General features: G+C 55.2%; 1 protein-coding gene across 1 annotated transcript in view; it reads left to right on the forward strand.

Annotated features, from left to right (window-relative positions):
• GRID2IP (Grid2 interacting protein) overlaps positions 1–19,562 on the forward strand; it is a 42,518-nt gene that overhangs the window by 14,032 nt on the left and 8,924 nt on the right. The window contains exons 4-17 of the mRNA XM_087732012.1: positions 601–855; positions 2,471–2,556; positions 2,990–3,059; positions 4,362–4,456; positions 5,809–5,992; positions 8,770–8,924; positions 10,928–11,029; positions 13,523–13,620; positions 14,098–14,215; positions 14,570–14,895; positions 15,128–15,541; positions 16,650–16,737; positions 18,098–18,175; positions 18,946–19,142. Of these exons, the coding sequence (XP_087588138.1) occupies positions 601–855; positions 2,471–2,556; positions 2,990–3,059; positions 4,362–4,456; positions 5,809–5,992; positions 8,770–8,924; positions 10,928–11,029; positions 13,523–13,620; positions 14,098–14,215; positions 14,570–14,895; positions 15,128–15,541; positions 16,650–16,737; positions 18,098–18,175; positions 18,946–19,142 (2,266 nt within the window). The remainder of the gene's footprint in view (positions 1–600; positions 856–2,470; positions 2,557–2,989; positions 3,060–4,361; positions 4,457–5,808; positions 5,993–8,769; positions 8,925–10,927; positions 11,030–13,522; positions 13,621–14,097; positions 14,216–14,569; positions 14,896–15,127; positions 15,542–16,649; positions 16,738–18,097; positions 18,176–18,945; positions 19,143–19,562) is intronic.

Below are 19,562 nucleotides of genomic sequence, written 5' to 3' on the forward strand. Positions count from 1 at the left end.
AGGAGATGGGGACCAATATTTTGGGGGTCCCAGAATGTGCTAGGGAAGAAGCAGGTCTGGAGGAGGCGGTTTGGCATGGGCAACATGGGGGGCACTTGCACATTGGGATGCCTGGCCGTGGGTACCACGCAGTAAGGAGCGGGGTTGTAACAGGATGGGCACGGTGGGGACAAGGGTTCTTCCCTGCCCGTCTGGCTCCCTGGCTGTTGGCATGGGGGGAAGCAATTAATCTGCGACTCGAGTTGAACCTCGTCATTGGCGTACCAGGACCGGCAGCTGAAGGGGTCCAGGATGGGATGCGTGAGGAGGAACTGAGCTGTTTGAATCTGTCTCTGCAAGCACTGCACTGTGGAGGGGCCTGACCTCCTCGCCCCAATGCAGCCATGCACAGGACAGGGCAGAGGATGCAGCCAGTGTCCCTGGCATCCCCAGCATCCCTCAACCTGGCATTTGCAACTCCGGGGAGGACTGAGGCCAAGAGCGCAGGAGGGGCTGGGGCTGCTCTGACCTTTCCTTTCCAGGTATGGTTGGATCCGGAGCTCTGGGCTATGGCCACTCCAGCCCTGCTCCTCACTCCCCTCCCTTGTCTCATTTTTCCAGGATTTTCATCCCCAAGAAGCACCGGCAGCGGTTTGACGAGGTGGTGTCGCAGAGCCTGATCAGCAAGCTCTGCCGCTCCAAGAGTGAGCAGCACAGCAATCGGCTGCGGCGCAGCCGGAGCGAGGACCACCAGGAGCGGCTCCTTGTCTCCACCCGTGCCAGCTCCGTGCCCCGCAGCCATGAGGAGGCCAGCAAAAGCCTGCGGAAAACCACTTCGCTCATCAGCAGCAATGTGGCCTCGGGGGCTGCCCGCAGGTAACACCTCTCCTGGACACCCTGGAGTTCACGGTGGCAGTGTTTGATTTGGCGTGGATGGCAGCACAGGGAGGGATGCCAGGGAAACGGGGGGAAGGCACTAGGAAAGGAGATGTCTTTGGTGTGCAGAGTGGGTGAAATCCTCCTGGGATGAGGATGAGCAAAGACCTCTCCCTCTTGAAGGCTGGGCACATTTGCACCCCTTGTCCCAGCTCCGGGCCACCCTTTCTGCCCCCTTGCTCTTGCAGGGCTGGCTGGGACAAGCCACATGAGGAGCTGAGATGGCACTTGCAGGCTGCAAGGGATGGCGGCTCCTGTGCTGGGTGGGCTGCAGGGTGCATGGCCGTGCCAGCAGGATGTGGGTACCTGGCCGTGCTGGTGGGATGCCGAGCACCTGGCTGTGCCAGTGGGATGCAGGGCACCCAGGCGCAGAGCAGGCTGTATCGTCCTGCCGTGCCCCGGTGCGTGTCTGGGTGCGAGGCCTCAGCCGCAGGAGGCAAGAAGGACAATCCCTGGTGCACAGAGGATTAACCCATTTCCCGCTGCCCATATGGCCAGACCTCAGCAGCCCTAGAGGGGCCAGACCTCAGCAGCCCTGCCATGCTGGTGGTGGCTCCTGCTCCGTTCCCAGCCCCATCCCATGAACAGGAGAGCAGGATCTGGTCTGCCAGAACGGCTGGGGAATCCTCCCAGGAGGGGCTGCGCTGCCACAGGCACATCCCGAGCTATTTCCCTGCCTCCAGCTGGTATCTCCAGGGTGTTTGGCTGCAGCACACCCTCTTGCCAGGATAATTTTTGGTGTGACTTACCCAAAATCCAGTTCCAGCACAGTCTCCCTCCTTGCCAGTGTAGGATCGGTCCCTACAACAGGTTTTCTGGTTGTAAATGATCTCGGTGATGTTGCCTTCCCCCAGCTCCCTGTGGGGAACAACTCCCAGCTCTAATCAGCCTCCCAGCAGAGAGACTTCTTAATGCTCCTTCCAAAATTTCCTAGCTGAATTTAATTTCTCTCTCATCAGCCTTTGTCCCCTAAAACACGTTGTCTCTCTTATTCTATGTAATATATAAGCTATATCCCATGTTCCACTTTTAAAAACACATTGGATTTGAAGGACCGGACAATGGTTCTATGAATTTAGTAATTAATGCAGAGCAACAGGCCATGCTCAGGGGCTCTGCCCCTAAAACAGTGGCATCTCTGCCTGCCTCCAGAGCACCCGGATCCCCCCAGCCCTCCCTGAGGTTTTGTCTGGGCCATTTGTAGCACCCCTGGATCACTCCCCACCCCACCACCCTAAGCTGGCTCACTGCCTCTGCTCCCCAGCACAGGCAGGAGAAGCTAGCAATGCTGGCAGGACAGGCAGCTGCACTGTGGCCATCTGGGGCCACCAAACCTGCACATACCTTCCCTCCATCCCCTCTCCCTGCGGGCAGGGCATGTCTGGGCAGTCCCGTTTGAAAGACACTTTGGTATGAAAGGGCCCCTTGCGAGCATTGAGGGCTTGGGCACTCGGGGGATACCTGGGCTAACAGGGCTTTGGTGGGGCTGGGAAAGGAAACAAGAACCAAATATTTGTTGGGCTCTGATTTCACATTTGCTTTTTTTCACCTGCAGAACTGTGCGAGTTTATAAAGGCAACAGAAGCTTTGGCTTCACGCTACGCGGCCATGCCCCAGTATGGATTGAGTCTGTTCTACCAGGTAAGAAAACCTCTAGCCACAAGATTCAAAGATACTTATTTATCTCTGGTCTGAACTTGAAATTTTAAGGGCCTGCTGTTTGCTAGAAAATAGCAAAAGGGACTTTTACAAAGCTCAGTGATGGAGTCCCCCGAGTTGAATAATTAGTGTCTTTGTTACAATTTAGTTTGGCATCATGCATTCCCTCTTTTGCAAGGTGGAAAACGTCTGTGTTCTGTGAATAGCCCAAAATCACACCTGCACTTCCAGTGCAAGCTGGGCACTGGCATCGCTGCACCCAGTGAACAGCCCCAACCCACCCAGATAATCCAGCTGCAGTGAATGCCCTGCCCTGGGGGGTGTCCCTGGGCACAGAGCAGCCAGAGAGCTGGGACCCCATCCCTGTAAGCAGGGGCCCACCAGCTAAAGCCCCTCTCGTTCCCTGTGCATTTAGGGAGCCCAGCTGAGAAGGCTGCTCTCAAAGCTGGAGACCGGATCCTGTTCCTCAATGGTCTGGACATGAGGTAAGAGGCTCTTTAGAAGACCTGTGCCAGGGGGTCCCGGCGGGTTGTAGGTGGCCAAGCACATGCTTGCTCCCTCTTATGCAAAAGAAACGAGAGCTGGTCGTGCTTGAGAGCTGTCTACAGAGGTGCACGAGGTGTTTTGCCCCATACGGGCATCTCCTTTACTATTCTTTTACAAAAACTGGCTCTAGGAGTAGTATTTTGTTTCCACCCCTGCTACTCCTGTGACTTCTCTGTGCAAATAACCATGTATAATGCATGACACTATGTATAATTGGTGTCCTGACTGCAACCCACTGGCAGACCCTGATTCGAGCCACTGTGAGTTAAGCTGTACAAGTTAAACACCTGGGGTTCTGCTTTTGAAAGGAACAGAGCACCAGTCAGCCCATGAATCACTCCCAGAATGGGATCATAAGTTTAAAACCACACGGGCAATCGCTTTTCCACCCAGAAGTTAATTCTTCTATATATTATTTGTGCACAACAAAAGCAATCAAACCAGAGCTGAGCGTGCACCTTGCTGGCACAGTGGCAGCAGCCCGTGTTTCCTTGGGTTGGTCTTTCTGCACAGAAAGCAAGAACAAAGGGTTAGAAGAGGCTACACGATAAGAGAAAGTGATGAATATTTAAAGGTTAAACATCTGATGCTGCTTCTGTCAGTGCTCAGGTTCTCACATTTCAGCTGATCCAGCAAACTGTTGGCTGATGCGGCATTGCCAGAAAATAGAGGAGACAGAGTTGGAGATTGTCCTGAGCCCACGTTTTGGCAGGCATTGTCTCAGGTCAGCCCGTACCCTTCTCGAAGGACATTCCAAGATTTTTTTTTTGCCTAAAAATGCACTTTACATCCACCTTGCATTTTCTTTTCATGCAGAATTAGGACAGGCAAGGAGAGACCCACAGCACTGTATCATTTAAATGGAAAATTCATTGTCTGAGCGTAGCTTAAAGTAACGCTGGCTTCATTTGCCACAACAGCTCCGCAGGGTGCTCGCAGGCATGCCCTGTGGTTATCCCGTGCTGCAGGTACAGCAGAGAGCCCGGTCACAGGGGGTGATTCACGCTTCGCTTGGGGAGGCTCTTTTCTGAGCAGCACAGATAAAGCCAAGCACAGTCCAGGGGAATTGCAGCAGAGCCCAACACTGCCTGGTTCTGAGCAGCAAGATGAGGCTTTCTGCAAGATAAACAAAGCCAGCTGCAAACTCCATTTCACCGCTGCTCTCCCACGAGCTGCTGCCCTCAGTGCTGCCTGTGCGGGCAGCCTGGCAGCTCTGACCCGGGCTCTCCTGTGCCCCGCAGGAACTGCTCCCATGACAAGGTGGTGTCGATGCTTCAGGGCAGCGGGGCGATGCCCACCTTGGTGGTGGAAGAGGGGATCGTCAACTTCTCCAACGGTAAGAGTGCGGGGAGGAGAGGGCCCGGAGCAGCAGAAGCCCCATGCCAGCTCCCAAATTCCCCGCACAGGAGGGAATTGCCTAATACCTCCTGTAGGCTCAGCAGATTTAACGTGCTGCCTGGAGGGCTGCTCCTCTCGCTGGGGCACGTGGCTGCCCACTTTCTGGGATCAGGCTTGATCTCAGGCTTGGCTGCTCTCCAGAAGGGTTCATCCTACTGTATGATCGTCCTTGACAGCCCTTACCAATGTCCTTTACGTGCAGTCTGTGCTGTGTACTTGACTGAAGTAATCCAACCCTGTGCATCCATGGTCTCTGTGCAAATCCCACAGTTGTGTACGGACTGCGCTGTTCAGAAAAACTGCTGCTATTATGAATAATTTAGCTTGCTACTGGTGAGAAAGTCAGCGGGAGATGAGGGTATCTGGGGCAACGCGGGTGGTTGTCAGCATGATTTCAATGGAGAGGCAGGACCGCAGCTCAGGGAAGAGCACGGCCACTGCTGCCTTTCCAAAGCTGTGCGAAGGCAGGAGGGTTGGTGCGTTATTGGGGTGCTGCTCTGCAACGCATAGGCCCAGGAATTAGGGACTGGCTCTTGCCTCCAGAGTGGCAGTGGACTCTCCTGAGCTTCAAGTTAGGAGCCTGGTGTTACCAACTTGTTTGCATGTGCCTTAGAAACAAAAATGAGCACCTTGATAGTTCACAGTCCAGAGCCAGTAGCACTCAAACTCCTTCACTGCCGCCCAAAAGAAACTAAGAAAAGATGGAATTTTTTGCTCCCACTGCCTTGGCCATATTCTTGTGTGGATAAGTGCATCCCACAGACGTGGTCAGGTCCCTCTCCCAGCCATGCTTATTGCCCTGCACTCACTGCAGAGGCAGCCAGGCTGTGGCACAGGGACCAGTGTAGATGAGTGTGGCAAAGCAAATGACCTTCCATGCCTCAGTTCACTCACAGGTAACCCCTGACTGATGCTTCTTTTGAAGTCAACGACTATCATAAAGTGTTCTGAAACTTGAGCAGAGGCTTTAGAGAGCCAGAGAAGGAATATCATCTGCATGCATTTGCAGGCAGTGCGGAAGCAGCATGGTTGAAGAGACAGATCCAAGATGAGCCATTTCACCTTGTCACCATGCTGCCTTCCAGTGACTGAAATCTGGTTTTACTGCAATAATAACATCTGTATCAGCACATCAGGGTTTGTATTTCTGTGGAGCATGCATTTTACATGGGTGCAGCTGCCCCAGCTGTCCCCAGGACTGACGCCTCGTTTCAGGACAAGCCTTTTAACCCATGGTTAAGACCCTTTGTCCATTGAATTTTCTTTTTTCTTTCTACCTGCACCTTGCAGACTCTGACTCTGCTGAGTCCCCGAGCACCTCCTCCGCCCTCACCTCCCTGCAGTGGGTTGCAGAGATACTCCCCTCTAGCATCAAGATTCAAGGAAGGACCTTCAACCAGCAGCTGGAGCACCTGCTGACTCCACCTGAGCGCTATACCATCTGCAAAGCACTGGAAGGCTTCTTCCAACATCGGTAACTTGTTAGCAGCTCCATTCCTCTAATGCTGGTACCTGGCCTGTTAGCAATGCCCATATCAGAGTCAGTCTCCAAGCAGAAGGCAGACCTCGGCTGCAAGGCTGCCAGCACTGAGCTCTGCTGTTCTCCAATTTCCCCAGCTGTGTATTTCCCTGTACATGTCCACAGGGCACAAGCCCATCTCTCACCAGGTGTCCTGCCTGAGGACAGGGCAGACCCATTAGCTTTTGGGGTTAATTCAGTCACCCCTTAATCCCTCATAAAATGACCTCAGTCCCTGGCAGTGCAGGCTGTCTTGCTGTCTGGCCAACCCCAATGGCCACAGATCCTGTTTCACCTCTTTCAGTAAATCTCGCTGTGTTTCATCCTTATCTTCTCACTCTTCTCAGCATCTTGGCTGCAGTACTCCATTGGTGGCAGTGTGGGAACAGCTGTGGCTGGCAGAGCCCTTGTCCTGCAGTGGAGCACATCCTCCCCGCCCTGCTGCAAGGGTCAAAACGAATCCCTCAGCAGACTCGAGGCTTTCAGTAGTGACCTTGTTTTACGCCCTTGATCTTTAATCTTTCCACACCATAGTGAATAAGCCATCCCTCTAGGTGCTGGGAGATGCTTGCTGCCTCTTCCCACAGCTGCTGAGCCAACTGAGCCAGGCTGCCCAGTTGTTCCTCGGGAGCCCAGGTCCCACACAAGCTGCACATGCACTGGCCAGGGCCAGGCAGGCTCCCGCTGCACGGTGCGGTAATCTGCTGGTGTAAAGATCAAAGGATCAGAGGACTGGAATCCTCAGTTCGACAAGGAAATGCAGTAAAGCACTCAGTATTTAGGTTACTGATGGTAAGAGAGAATAGAAAGTAGCAAGTACAATGCCGTGACACTGCCCCTGTGCACCACAGCTCAGGCTGAGGGCTGCACCACCCTGCAGCATCCCCCTGCCTACAGGGAGGCTGGGCTGCCTCTGTATCTGCAGGTGCTGGGGGAGGCACAGCTGCATAAACCCCCCCAGCACCAGCTGAGTGAACTTTCTTGAGGCCCTGTGATCACTAACGCTGCCCCAGGAAAGCAGAAATCATTGTTTTGTGCTCTCCTGAGACTGCACTGCTTCTACAGGATTCCCCAGTTGGGTATTTCAACCCGAGGAGCGGCAGCTGTGGGAGCAGATCCAGTCCTCGGGGTCTGCAATTGGGAAATGCAGACCTGATCCTAGTGGGATACTTTGCTCTTGCTCAGTGGCACAAGGGTGGGAACCCCAAGTACCATGAATCAAGTCCCCAGGTTCCCCTCACCATGCAGGGCTGTCCACATTGCTTGGTATTCCAGCAGTGTTTTACTGGGGGCTGTCGCTGCTGCCCACTGCGGGGAGCAAGGCTCACCAGGGGCACCAGCATGCCCATCCTCTCCTCCAGCCATCTCATTTTGCCTGTATCTGCCCTGGATGGCTCGATGCAGAGGCCACTGCTCCATTTAACAATAATTCATCATGACCTAATTGCGTGCCTATCCCAGACAAGCCAGCTGTGACCTCTAACTGCCCCAACAAGGAGGGAAATCCCCAAACATTAAGTTTACGTTGCTTGCCACCACAGCATGCAGATACCAGCATTTCCCAGCAGCAAACGCAGAAGATGGAGTCAGGACATGCCTGTTCTGGGCTTTGGTCCCCCAGCCAGCTTGCACACGATAAGCCAGCTGGCCCTGGCCACCAGCTGGAAGAAGCAGTGCCTGCACAGGGCAGAGCAGCCACCTGCTTCAGCAGCTCCCCCACAAAACTTTAACTTTTCTGAATGGGAAATAGGCTTCTGACAGCCAAGAGCTGTGTCCAGCTCCACAGAAAAGGCAAGTTAACCCAAAACTAGGGAGAAACTTAGCAGGTGACTTCTGGCAGGCTCTAGATGGCTCCCACCGCTTCTCATCCCTGCTGGCCTCTGAGGACCCCCAAGACACTTAATTTATGAAGTCCTTGCAGTACCTGAGCCTCTTCACCCTTCGGTTCTCCCCTATGTGCCTGGTCCCTGCCCCTTGGAAGGCAGTGATGGTCCATTCAATTAACATCAAGACGACAGATTTGTTCCTACATATGCAATCTCCTTCCAGCTCTTTATAAGAGGTTCTTACTATTACTTCTGCATTAAGGCTGCAATAGTTGCAATGAGCTTTAACCCATCATCTCTGCCTCAGTTTCTTAATAGAAAAGCAGCCTGACTTTAGCTCTCTGACCCAGGACAGCCCTCCACCCCCAGGCTGCTTTAGCCTCCCCACTGAATCAGGTGCACACCCCTGCTATTCTCAACAGCCCTTTCACCATCTCTACACACCACAGAGCCAACCTGAGACCAAGCCTTCAGCCCAGCAAGGCTGCCAGCCCAGCTGCCCCCTCTGATGCATCTCTACCTGAGCCTGCTTACCTGCTGCTGGACAAAATTCAGGTCTTTCCAGGGCATTTCTCTGCTTCCTAGTACTCCTCCACCCCAGACACCCTGGCTGACTCACAAACCAGGTTTTATACCTGGCTGTCAGGTGCTGCTGGTCCCTGGGAGTTTGCTTTCCCCATTACCACCAGCTGCACAACTCCACTTCCCAAAGGGCTTGGTCTCTTGCTTGCAGCCTGGCACCTCTGCTTTGAAATAATCTGTTTGTGCCAAAGACTGAGGGGCAGCGCGGCAGCTGAGACGCAGGTGGAGGCAGGCTGGGAAGCGCCAGAGCCCAGGGAAGCAGCGTGGTGGGGCTGTGCCGCAGGGATGCGCTCACTGCCCAGCCCTCTCTTTCCGATTTTGCAGGAATATTGACACTCTCATTGTGGATGTGTACCCGGTGCTGGACACACCGGCCAAGCAAGTCATTTGGCAGTTTATCTACCAGCTGCTGACGTATGAAGAGCAGGAGCACTGCCAGCAAAAGATTGCCAGGTTTCTTGGTTACAAGTCCTTGGCAGGTGAGAGGAAAGCCCCTGCGCTCTGCAACGGACATGCCATGTCCCACTGGGTCCCTGGGGACCTTGGTCCGTCATGCTGAGAGCAGGCTGGGGCGATGAGGGAGCAGCCAGCTCTCCCCAGGGGTGGCAGCTGTGGCTCTGCCCTGCCTGGCTCCTGCCCACACGCTGCCTGCACAGAAGCAGTGGCTGCACGCGATGTAGAGCAGTGCAGAGGAGTTTCCAGCTCCTGTTACGGATGAGGTTGATCTGAAAATGTCAGGCAGGAGGTTATCTTTTCTGCACCATGGAGCTGTGTAGTTTTGGAAGGAAACTCTGCACTGAGAAGAGAGATGGCACCTGAGAGGTTGTCTCTGGGAGCAAAGGTTTTTGGAAGCTGCTCGGGTCGTTAGAGGTTAGGAAGTCCCAAAAGGAAATAGCTCGTTTAGGGGCAGTGTTCAGATCAGAGAGGCAAAATAAGCAATGACGGTGGTGTCCCTCGGGATGTCTCCAGCGGTCTGATGTACGCAGGTATCCATGGTTAGAGGAGGTAGGGAGCACGGCTCCTCCGGCAGTGCTGTGCCTGCCCGGGAGCGCGGCTCTCCCAAAGACACTTGGAAGGCAGTCGGCGATTCTCCTCCTCCCCGGTCCCCCGCTCCCCTTGCTATCACCTGGGGCTGTGGCAACACAAAAACCAGCTGTGGTTTGCTGAGGATTGTGGGCTTTGCAGTCAGACAGCAGAAAAGTGAGGGCAAATTTGGAGTGAAATGTTTTAATCTTTGGATTTGGACTCCTTAATTGCTTTCAAATTCTTCTATTCTAAGCTATTTACATTGTGTTGATGTGTTTATTTTAGACTCAATGTAGGTAAAAAGAGGCGTTGCTTGAAGAGAGACTTTTGGAGGAACACAGTTATTTTAGCACAGCCTTTCCCCCTTGCAGGGAGAAACAGCTCGAAGTCCTGGTGCAAATATTCTTTGCTGTGCATGGAAACCTGTTGGGTATTTGCTCACCTAATCTGTACTCTCAGTTACCACTGCTTTTGTGTGTGCAGAATCATGGCCCAACCTACCTAAAGTGTTGTATATTCCAAAGAACTTTAGAAGATGTCAAGGGGAAGCCAATATATTTGCAGTTTGCAGCTATATTTCAGGAATACAAAGCAGGTATCCCCAGCTACTGGCAGAGGAGGAAAGCACGGGAGTAAATCTCCCAGGACCAGGCTGTTTCAGACTGTTGTCTCCAGTTTGCAGGCTGGTCCCTGGCTCCTTTTCAGCTTCTCAGGTGAAAGGGGCGATCTCTGACCATGTCAAGTTCTGGTTGTTCTCATGCATTACATGTGTGTCCATGCGTGGAACCACGATGGCCAGAGATCTCTGAATTTGGGTTAGTCCTTCATCTGGGCTTCTTCCAACTCGGTGGTGATCTCTGATGTGTGTGTATATTGGGCTGTCCAAGCATTGGTCTGTCGGATACCAGGGGGATTGATGCTCTGGTATCTTCATCCTGCTGTAAGTCTGAGCCTCTCTGAGCTGTTGCACTGAACTGCACACGAACTGATCCATTAGACAATGTGGTTCTTCCAGACAGCATTTCAGTGCTGGCCCCCACTCCCATCTTGTCCCTCGAGGGCAGGAAGGAGTTAGCCGAGCCCCTCTGGACCAGCCTAGCTCAAGGCTGGAGTTCCATGTGCACCATAAGCTGGTGGATGCCAATCCTGCCGGAAAAATCAATTGCATGTCCCATTTTTGGGCATCCATCCCCCTGCCCTGTGCTGGCAGGAGCATTTGTAACCTGTTCCACTCCCCGGGGCCAGTGTGAGGTCGAGGTGAGTGGCTACCTGGGGGACGGGCAGCTGCAGTGCCCGCAAGGCTCTGCATGGGGTCATGGTCAGGGTGCAGGGCTCAGAGAGCAGCTGCGAGTCTGATGGGCTTGGGGGACCCCCATGTCATGGCGAGGAGGAATGGGGGAGCTGTGGGGTCCGGCACATACCAGCCATGCCTTACGAAGGGTGTTTTCTGCTGCAGCTGAGCCAGAAGCAGAGGATCGCTACCGCAGCTCCATTCGAGGGGCCTCCTTGTGCCGGGGAAGCCTCCGAACCCCCCGCCCCGAGGAAGGGGGGGCAGCAGGTGAGTGACTGGGGGCTGCGCAGGGGTTCCCTCTGCAGGGAGGAGGAACCGGGGTCCCGGTGGCTGTGCCTGAGCATGAACAGTGGGAAAAGACAGAGGTCAGCATAGAGCCAGTGCAGAGGCTTTGACTGGAAGTCCATATTTTCAGAATCAGTTCAAATAAGCAATTCCAGTAAGAGGCCACTTGGGCTGAGGCTGACCATTGTTTCCAATCCCTTCCATTGCTCAGATGTGAACTGATGCTGCTGGTCTGAGCCCTCCATTCTGGGGTGCGCAGATTCTAGCTTTCCTGTGAACTTTCTTGGACACCATCAAATTCACAGGGAAAACAGCATTTGTGGAATCCATGTGAGGAATAAGATCATGGTTCAGAGCCTCTTTGAGACTCCTGATGAACTACACTCACGGCACAAACCCTCCCTCTTTTCAGAGAGAAGCCCCCTATCTCCGCATTCCTCTGAAAATGCCATCCTCCTGGTATTGCTGCAGGGCCTTCCACAGCCCCTGGATCTCTAACCCTCTCCCCCAGATGCACCCCAGGTTGCTTGTTGTGTTTTCAGTCCTTCGGGTCTTTGCCCTCCTCTCCCAGATGGCAGGACAAGGCATCCTGCTTATTCCTCCATCACCCTTAGCTGATTGCAAAGGGCACTTGACCTGTGTTTACGGCTTCCAACCACGACCTCCCTACCACAACCTCCCCACTGCAACCAGCCACGCTCTGCCGGCACTTGGGCTGCACGCCTTCCTCCTGGCAGCCCTCACCAGGAGCGTGGTGCTCCTCAGCTGTCGGAGAGGCCTGCTGCCGGAGCAGTCAACTCCGAGACATTTCCCCAAGGAAGATCCTCTAACCTGCCTCTGAGGAGCATTTCTGGTTGTGATTACAGCACAGAAAGTGGCCGACAGCTGCATACGCCGGAGGGAAGCCGCTCGGCCAGCAGATGCTCGCCAGCTGCTGGGGAGCAGCCTTGTCCTCAGCTGCCCTGCGGAAAGAGCCGAGCAGCCTGTGACCTGTTGTGCTCACCTTACCCAACCCTGAGCAGGCTCTGGGATGCATCCCGCCCTGGGTGCTCCTAGCTCACCTCCCTGCACAACCCTTTTATTTATGAAAAGCAGACACCGTTCCTCAGTCCTGGAGAGGGAGGTGATGCGGTGGGGAGGCTGCACCTCCTGTTCCCGATGAAAGCCCCACTCCAGAGCCCTTTCTCATTACAGCCAGCTATGTCCCTCCTGGACTCTCCTTTCTTTGTTGCCATTAAACGCTGGGCTCTGAGCACATGGGTCCAGTTTGGTGCTGGTGTGAACAGAGCTGCTCCGCTGGGCTCTCCCAAGTTCTGCCTGCCTGCCCCAGTATTCAGCCTGGCCCTGACTGCTGGGTGGAAATATTGTGGCTGAAGGGAACGTGAACCTGTTCAACCTGGCCTCCAGCAGCTCGGGGAAGGCAGGGATTGCAGCCTGCTTCCTCCCAGGAGCCCTTCACACACCCTTGGAGATAAATCGGGGGTCTGGACACGCCTCTGAGAGCTTATACTGCTGCAGCCGTTAACCTCTGAACAGAAGCTCTCCATAGATGTAACTGGAAAAACAGTTTCATTTGGAGCTGGTCAAATCAACGTCACTCCAAGTGAGCTCCCTTGTGCCTTCACAGGGGTCCAGACCTCCCTCCCTCCCTTCCTCCCTCCCTCCCTCCTCGTGTCCCCTGCAGAGCCCCATCCCAGGGGACACTGCTGGGGCAGCCAGCACTGCCCATGCATCTGCAACCGAAAGGACCAGATTTTGGAAACTGCGACCTCAACTGCCATGTGTGGTGATCCTGACTGTCCTGGGGGAGGCTGAAGGGAAAGAAACCAAGAAAAAAGAAAGACCCATGGCACTGCAGCACCTTGATACCTGGAGAGTTCTGGATGTAGTGCAAACTCCCGCATGTGCCCTGGATAATGTCTCTTCCCCTGAAATGCTGTGATGGAAACCCCTGACTTGGCACTGTCCACTGTGTGCAGCACTAGTGAGGAACGCACTAACCACACTGCAGCCGCAGCACTGCTCGGGTGCTGAAGATTTATAGGCAGCTTCCAAATCTACCAGTTGGGTAGACTGAGAGATAAAGAATATCCTCATTTTATAGAGAAAGAAACTGAAAATGGAGAGGTAAAGGGCAAGGCACAGGAGGATTTTGTCTCAGTTGTGCTTGTTTTCTAGCACACATCATGCTTCACTGCCGGGTGACTTCTGCTGCCGCCCAGGGAACCTTCAAGTAAGACGCTCCCTGTTTCACAGGCAGCCCACGCATCGGGCTGCCAGCTGCCCTGCATGGGTCCCTTGGGACCCCCAGACCTGGGAGCTCCCAGTGCTTCGCTGCACGCCTGGGCAGGAGGATGGCTCTGGGTCCCAGCAGGAGATGGGGGACACCTTAATGGGTCAGGACCATCAAGAGCCCTGGGGGGCAGAGGCAGAAGGAGCGGCTCCTGACTGGTTTGTCTCTTCCTTCCCCAGCAGGCCAGAGCGACACCGTGGAGGTCCCGGTTCGCCTGATCCCTGGAGAGAGACAGGCTGGTGACGGCACATCCCTCCCGGAGACGCCCAACCCCAAAATGGTGTGACCTCGTGGGGCTGGGGGGGATGCCTCTGGGAAGTGCTTTGCCGACATGTGCGGGACCGTTGTGTTCACAGGGAGGGTCAACAGTTTGACTCCTTTCATGTTAACGCAGGAAAGCAGAAAAAAGGGAACGGGGGAAGGATGTGTCTGCATGTAAATACCTGCTGGTGGCTGACAACATCCCTGCCTCAGAGCTTGTCTCTGAGATCGCTTCCCTGGGCAATTAGTCAGCTTTAATAAGGCTGGTGTCTGTCAGCATCTTCCTGCAGCCATGTGAGTGAGAGGCTCTTGGGGAGCTTCAGAAAAGGCAGAGTACCCTTGGGTTGGGGTGAAGCACTCCTTTAAAGAGTAAGAGACTGGGGACTGGAGGGTCAGTGGTGGCTGTCCTGTCCCCAGGACATCACAGATCTCTGAGGGCTCCACAAGCCCCATCTCGATGCAGGCATTGACAGCGGCTCTTTGCCCTTTTTTTCAGATGTCGGCTGTCTATGCAGAACTAGAAAACCGCCTGATCGGCAGCTTTGCTGGCAAGATGGGCAACGCTGCCCTGCACAGAGCATCGCCTCCTGCCCCAGAGCTGGCACACGCTGCAGGTAGCGTCTGGCTTCCCATGGTGTGAGAGAGGCAGTTCTGGGGTGGTCTCAGGCAATGGTGGATGGTGCTGGCCAGGCAGGCGGAGAAGAAGACATCTTTTTCTTGGTGCCATTTTATAACAAAGCAGTGACAGTGCCATGTGTGAGCCCAGCGATGGCTTCTGCAAAGCTGCATCTGCAGGAGGGCAATGGAGTACATGGGATGACATGGCCCGGGGGATCTCTCCTCCCCCAGGCTGCACCATTATCTTGGGTCACATTCAGCATGGTGCTGGGGCTCGTCGCAGCCCGTGGGTGGGGGGGTCCAGGGAATGCCTGCTGCAGGGCCCTCCTCAACAGCGCTCTGTCCTGCAGGTGCTCGCAAGCCGGGGATGACGATCTCATGGCCCAGCGACCCCCTGGCCTCCCAGCAGTGTTACTACCGCTTGCACAGCAGTGTGGCTTCCCCGACAAGCACCGAGTCCAACCCCTATGTCAGCCTCGACAGCAGCCCAGCCCCATCCCCCAAGCACCGGCACTACTCGCTCAGCCCTCTGTCGCGACGGAAGAAGCTCTTCACCTTCTCCAGGCCCCCACGCAGCCGTGACACTGACCGATTCCTGGATGCCCTCAGTGAGCAGCTGGGACACCGGGTCACCATCGTAGATGATTTCCTCACCCCTGAGAATGACTATGAGGAGGTGAGCATGGCGCAGGGGTGGCTCGGTGCACAGTCTTTGTCTGTCCTGGTTGTGGAGCATCCATCGTGCAGCCTGCACTGCACTGGGATGGGTGCAGAACCTCTGGGGACACATCCTGGGGCTCTGTGGGTGGTGGAGGGGGGCGAGGGCTGCACGGCTGGGGAGTAGGACACCCCTGAGGGCTGGGTAGGTGGAGGATGAGGTGCCACCTTCAGCCTCTCTTCTCACCCAGATGAGTTTCCACGATGACCAGGGCAGCTACGTCACCAATGACGCCAGCAGCAGCGAGTACATCAGCAGCAGTGACGAGGGCAGCTCCCTGACCTACTCCACGCTCTCAGACCACATCCCCCCTCCACCGCTCAGCCCCCCCCCCCCACCGCCCCCCCTGCAGTTCCACGACCCCCAGACCATCCCCACCAAGGCAGAGGCCACGAAGACCAGCACGTCGCAGGCCCCCAAATCCCTTGTCAGCCACTTGCACCCCATCCCACCCCCGCCGCCCCCGCCGCCGCCCCCGCCGGTGCCCTGCGCGCCCCCCCTGCACCGGGGGCTGCTGCACCGCAGGAGTGAGTCCAACCACATGAGTGTCAAGAGGCTGCGATGGGAGCAGGTGGAGAACTCCGAAGGGACCATCTGGGGGCAGGTATGGCCCGGGCACAGGGACCAGGGAGTGGGGCAGGGGGTGAGGGTCCAAACTGTGGCCTGGGGAGTGGTTGCCTGTGCCAAGGCTGTGCAGGTCGGTGGGAGCATCCACGGGCACTGCTCTCCTCCCTGCCCAGTGCGCGGAGGGGGCTGTTCCCTCCCTGGAGCATCGCATCCTAACCTCTTGTTGGGCCACGCATTCAATACCTTAGCCAAGGGAATGAACTCTGAAGATGCCATGTTACATAAAGTCTCATATTTCTTTTCATCCTTCTAATTGTTTGGACCAAAGCTGCCAGGTTGAGAAGAGGCTCTGGAAAGCATCTGAAATTCTGGTTTTGACTGCAGCGTCCTGGGGAGCGCTTGCTTTCCTGCTCTCTGTGGGTTGACATAGGCAGGAGCTGCCTTCAGCCATGTTTTGCAGCTGTAGGAGGTTTTGTTTGGGAAACCACGAAGATGGTTGAAAGCAGAGTGATGGGGAGAGCACCGAGGCAGGGGAGGACACTGGAGGGGGAAAGCAGAGGTGAAGAGTGGGACTAGATGTGATAATCTTTGGCATTATGGACTTGAAGTGATGCAGAACTCTGGAGGTGGATTCGAGTCCCTGTAGGGAGAAGCTGGCCTCCCTGGAGTTTAACTTCCAGCCTCTGTGGAATGATGAATGGTGATGACTGTGTTCAGATGTGCCATATTCTTCGTGCCCTGAGCATCTAGAGGGGAGCCGTGGAATCATATTCCAGTCCCACAGGCACCCACCTCGTACCAAGCACTTGAAATCCTGTGGGTCTCTTGCCCCAGCACTCCAGAGAACAAGATGATGCTTCTCAGTGATTTTTTTGTACGCAAAGAATTCCCAAAGTTTCAGATGGGCTTAGCAACTTGTGTAGAAACTGCCTCCACAGAAGTGAACGGTTCACCAGGCTCTGGTTTCTGTGCAAGGTTTATGATGGCTGAGTCTCCAGTTACAGGACAGTGCCATCAACCTGTCCTGGTTTCTTCTAGGGATGCAGAGCTTAGTGTGGGGCAGAGGGAAGGTGGCCTAGCGCAGGCGGGCAGTGTTGGGCTGTCCCCTGCTCCAGCAAGGCTCCTGACTATTCCTCCTCCTGCAGCTCGGGGAAGACTCGGATTACGACAAGCTGAGTGATATGGTCAAATACCTCGACCTGGAGCTGCACTTTGGGACGCAGAAGCCTACAAGTAAGTACCTGAGCCCCAGAATAGGTCCTGGTACTGGCCAGAGACCAGGGCACTGGGAGGAACTGGGGCTCGGTGGGCACCAAAGCAGTGCCTGGTCCTAGCATCACCCATGGCACAGAATTCATTCATACTCAGGATGCTGGTGGCACAGCAGATCATTAAGGTGGAGATTGTTTCAGTGTATCTCCCTTAATTTTCTTCGCTGCCATTATCTGTTTTCTCTCTGCATTTCAGTCGATTGGGGCAGTGAAACTCAGCTGGAGGGCTTTGCTCCCTGTTGTGCTCAGTGCTGCTTCCCAGCTCTCACAGTGCCTGTCCGGCCATCCCCATACCACAGGGAATGCCGGTGTGCCAGCACCGCTCTCCAGTGCCACAAAGGGCCTGGTTTGCAACACAGCAGAAGCTCAAACCTGCACCACATATTATAACGATTTGTGCAAGGCCTTTGCTTGTTACGGTCTGCGCAGTATGGACAGTCAGCTGGGCCGTCGGCACGCACGGACACCGTTGTGCTGCAGTAGCAGTAACAGCTGCAAATTAGAATTGCAGCTCTATTGCTTTGAGAACTCAGCCCTGAAAAAGCCGTGAAAACATTTCTCTGTCCATAGAGAGCACTACAAGCAACACTTTTCTTTCTACATATATATTAAGTTAGTTCCCCCCAAAACCTATGTATGAGGTCCGTAGCTACCCGCCAGTGCAGCCTTCCCATTGCTCTTGAATTGGGGTCTCCTGCAGACCCACCAACTGGGATCTCCCACCCCCCGGGGTTTCTGGGCACTGCAAACCCAGAGAGCAGGTCCAGGCTGGGGGTGCCAAGCGGCGGTGGCCAGGGTGGCTGCCCTGTGCAGTGGGAGGCATTTGGGGCTTGGGGTGACAGCGGTGTGCTCCTGCCCCCTCGCAGCCTGCCCGAAGGGAGGTGTGGGGCAGCGTGGTTGCCTCATTTACACTGGGAAAAGTAAAATGCCAGTGGGATGTCTGAGCTCTCCTGCAAGGGACATGATGCATGATGGCAGTGTGGGCAGATCTAAGCTGGAGCAGCCAGATACAGATGGGACTGGCAGTGGAAGTGGGATAGGATTCTTCTCAGGGGGTATCTTTTTTGGGATGTTTCTGGGCAGTCTGGGATTTTCTGTGTGTTTCACCTCTTGTTTTACCTTTTTCAGCTCCAACTGAGTCCTCCATTGAGGAGATCTTTGAATCGCAGAATTCAAGGATTCCTGGACCCATTGCTGTGTGCAAAGCATCAGTTCTCCTCTCTTTCATTCATGGTTTCACTGTTTTCAGGACAATTTTCTTCCTGCTGGAGCCGGCTGAGCCTGTCCTTACCCATGATTAAATCTTTCAGTTTCTCTTCCAGAGCCAACTCTCATGCCTGAAAACTTTAAAAAGAAAGACGTGGTTGAAATTTTGTCCCACAAAAAGGCCTACAACACATGTAAGTAAACATCACGGTGAACGTACCCCCCAAAACGGGCCCAGAGATGGGACCGGGGATGTAGAGAACTGGAAAGGTAAAAGGAGGGAGGCTTCATGAGCACAATCCCATGAGGGCAATCCCAGCACAGCTCTGCTGGTCTGGACTGTTCCTGCAGCCCAGACCTGCTCCAGGCTGGGCTCAGCACCAGGCAGGGGGAAGAAGAAGGCTTTACAAGAAAGGACGGAGATGGGATGTGACTCATTGGCCTGGGGAGGGAGAGGGGAAGAGCTTGCATGGCCCGTGGGGCAGCAAGGGTGTGTGGGGCCACCCTGCCACCCGCCGAGGGTCAGTGCCCCTTCTCCAGGATGTGCTTCTGGCAGAAGGAGGGTGGGAGGGCTTGGTGGGACCCTGTGAGCCCCTGCTCTCCTGGCTGTGGGGGACATGGGAGAGAAGGAAGCGATGGGGGTGGTTTCCAGTGCAGCCCAGCCTGATGTGTTGGTGATGTACACGCACGATGATGCAATATCCTGGGGGGGTCTGCAGGACCAGAGTGGCTCCTTGGGGCCCCATGCAGCCTCTGCAGGGCCTTGGGGAGCAGAAAGCCCTTCCTCTCCCCAGGGCTGACCCTGTGCCAGCACGGGCACGTGGAGAAGTCCACACCACTCACACTGTGGAGAGACTGAGCTTCCCCTCCTGGTCCCATCCTGCCAGACCCCTGTCCCAGCGCAGCCAGCCCCCGGGGTCTGGTCCTCCTCCCCTCCCAAGTGACGGACCTCCCTTCCCCGCAGCCATCCTGATAGCCCACCTCAAGCTCTCGCACATCGAGCTGCGCCAGATCCTCATGACAATGGAGACGGACCGCCTGGAGCCTTCCCACATCAAGCAGCTCTTGCTGTATGCCCCAGATGGGGAGGAAGTCCAGCGTTTCCAGAGCTACAAGGAGAACCCCGGCAAGCTGAGTGAGCCCGACCAGTTTGTGCTGCAGGTACCTGTGGGCAGGGACGTGCTTTGGGAGTGAGGAGGTCTGCATGTGCAATGTCCCCGGGATGTTCCGCTGCGAGCTGGAGGGGAGGAAAACACACAGCAGAGAGGAAGCAGTCCGCGGGACACTGGTCTGCCCAGGCATGCTGTGGGATGGGAAGAGCTGGTGGCAGTGCGCACAGGGACTGCGAGCGACGCTCGGGCTGGTGCCTGAGGTGTCTGGCAGCTCCTATGGCGGCTGTTTTACAGCCAAAGCATACCACAATGTTTACTCCACAGTAAGAGTGACTTTGCCCAACTCTGACTTACTTTCTGTTGACAAAAAGTCACTTGTGGATATTGGCATGAAACCTCCCCGTCCTGTGGCAGCAAAGTGGCTGTGCTCTGCGAGCTACAGCAGCCATCCCAGCTGCTCCGGGGTGTT

This window comes from Nipponia nippon, unplaced genomic scaffold (assembly GCF_047370975.1).
Source record: "Nipponia nippon isolate SJK-2023a ecotype South Korea unplaced genomic scaffold, ASM4737097v1 scaffold_5, whole genome shotgun sequence".
Taxonomy (NCBI): Eukaryota; Metazoa; Chordata; class Aves; order Pelecaniformes; family Threskiornithidae; genus Nipponia; species Nipponia nippon.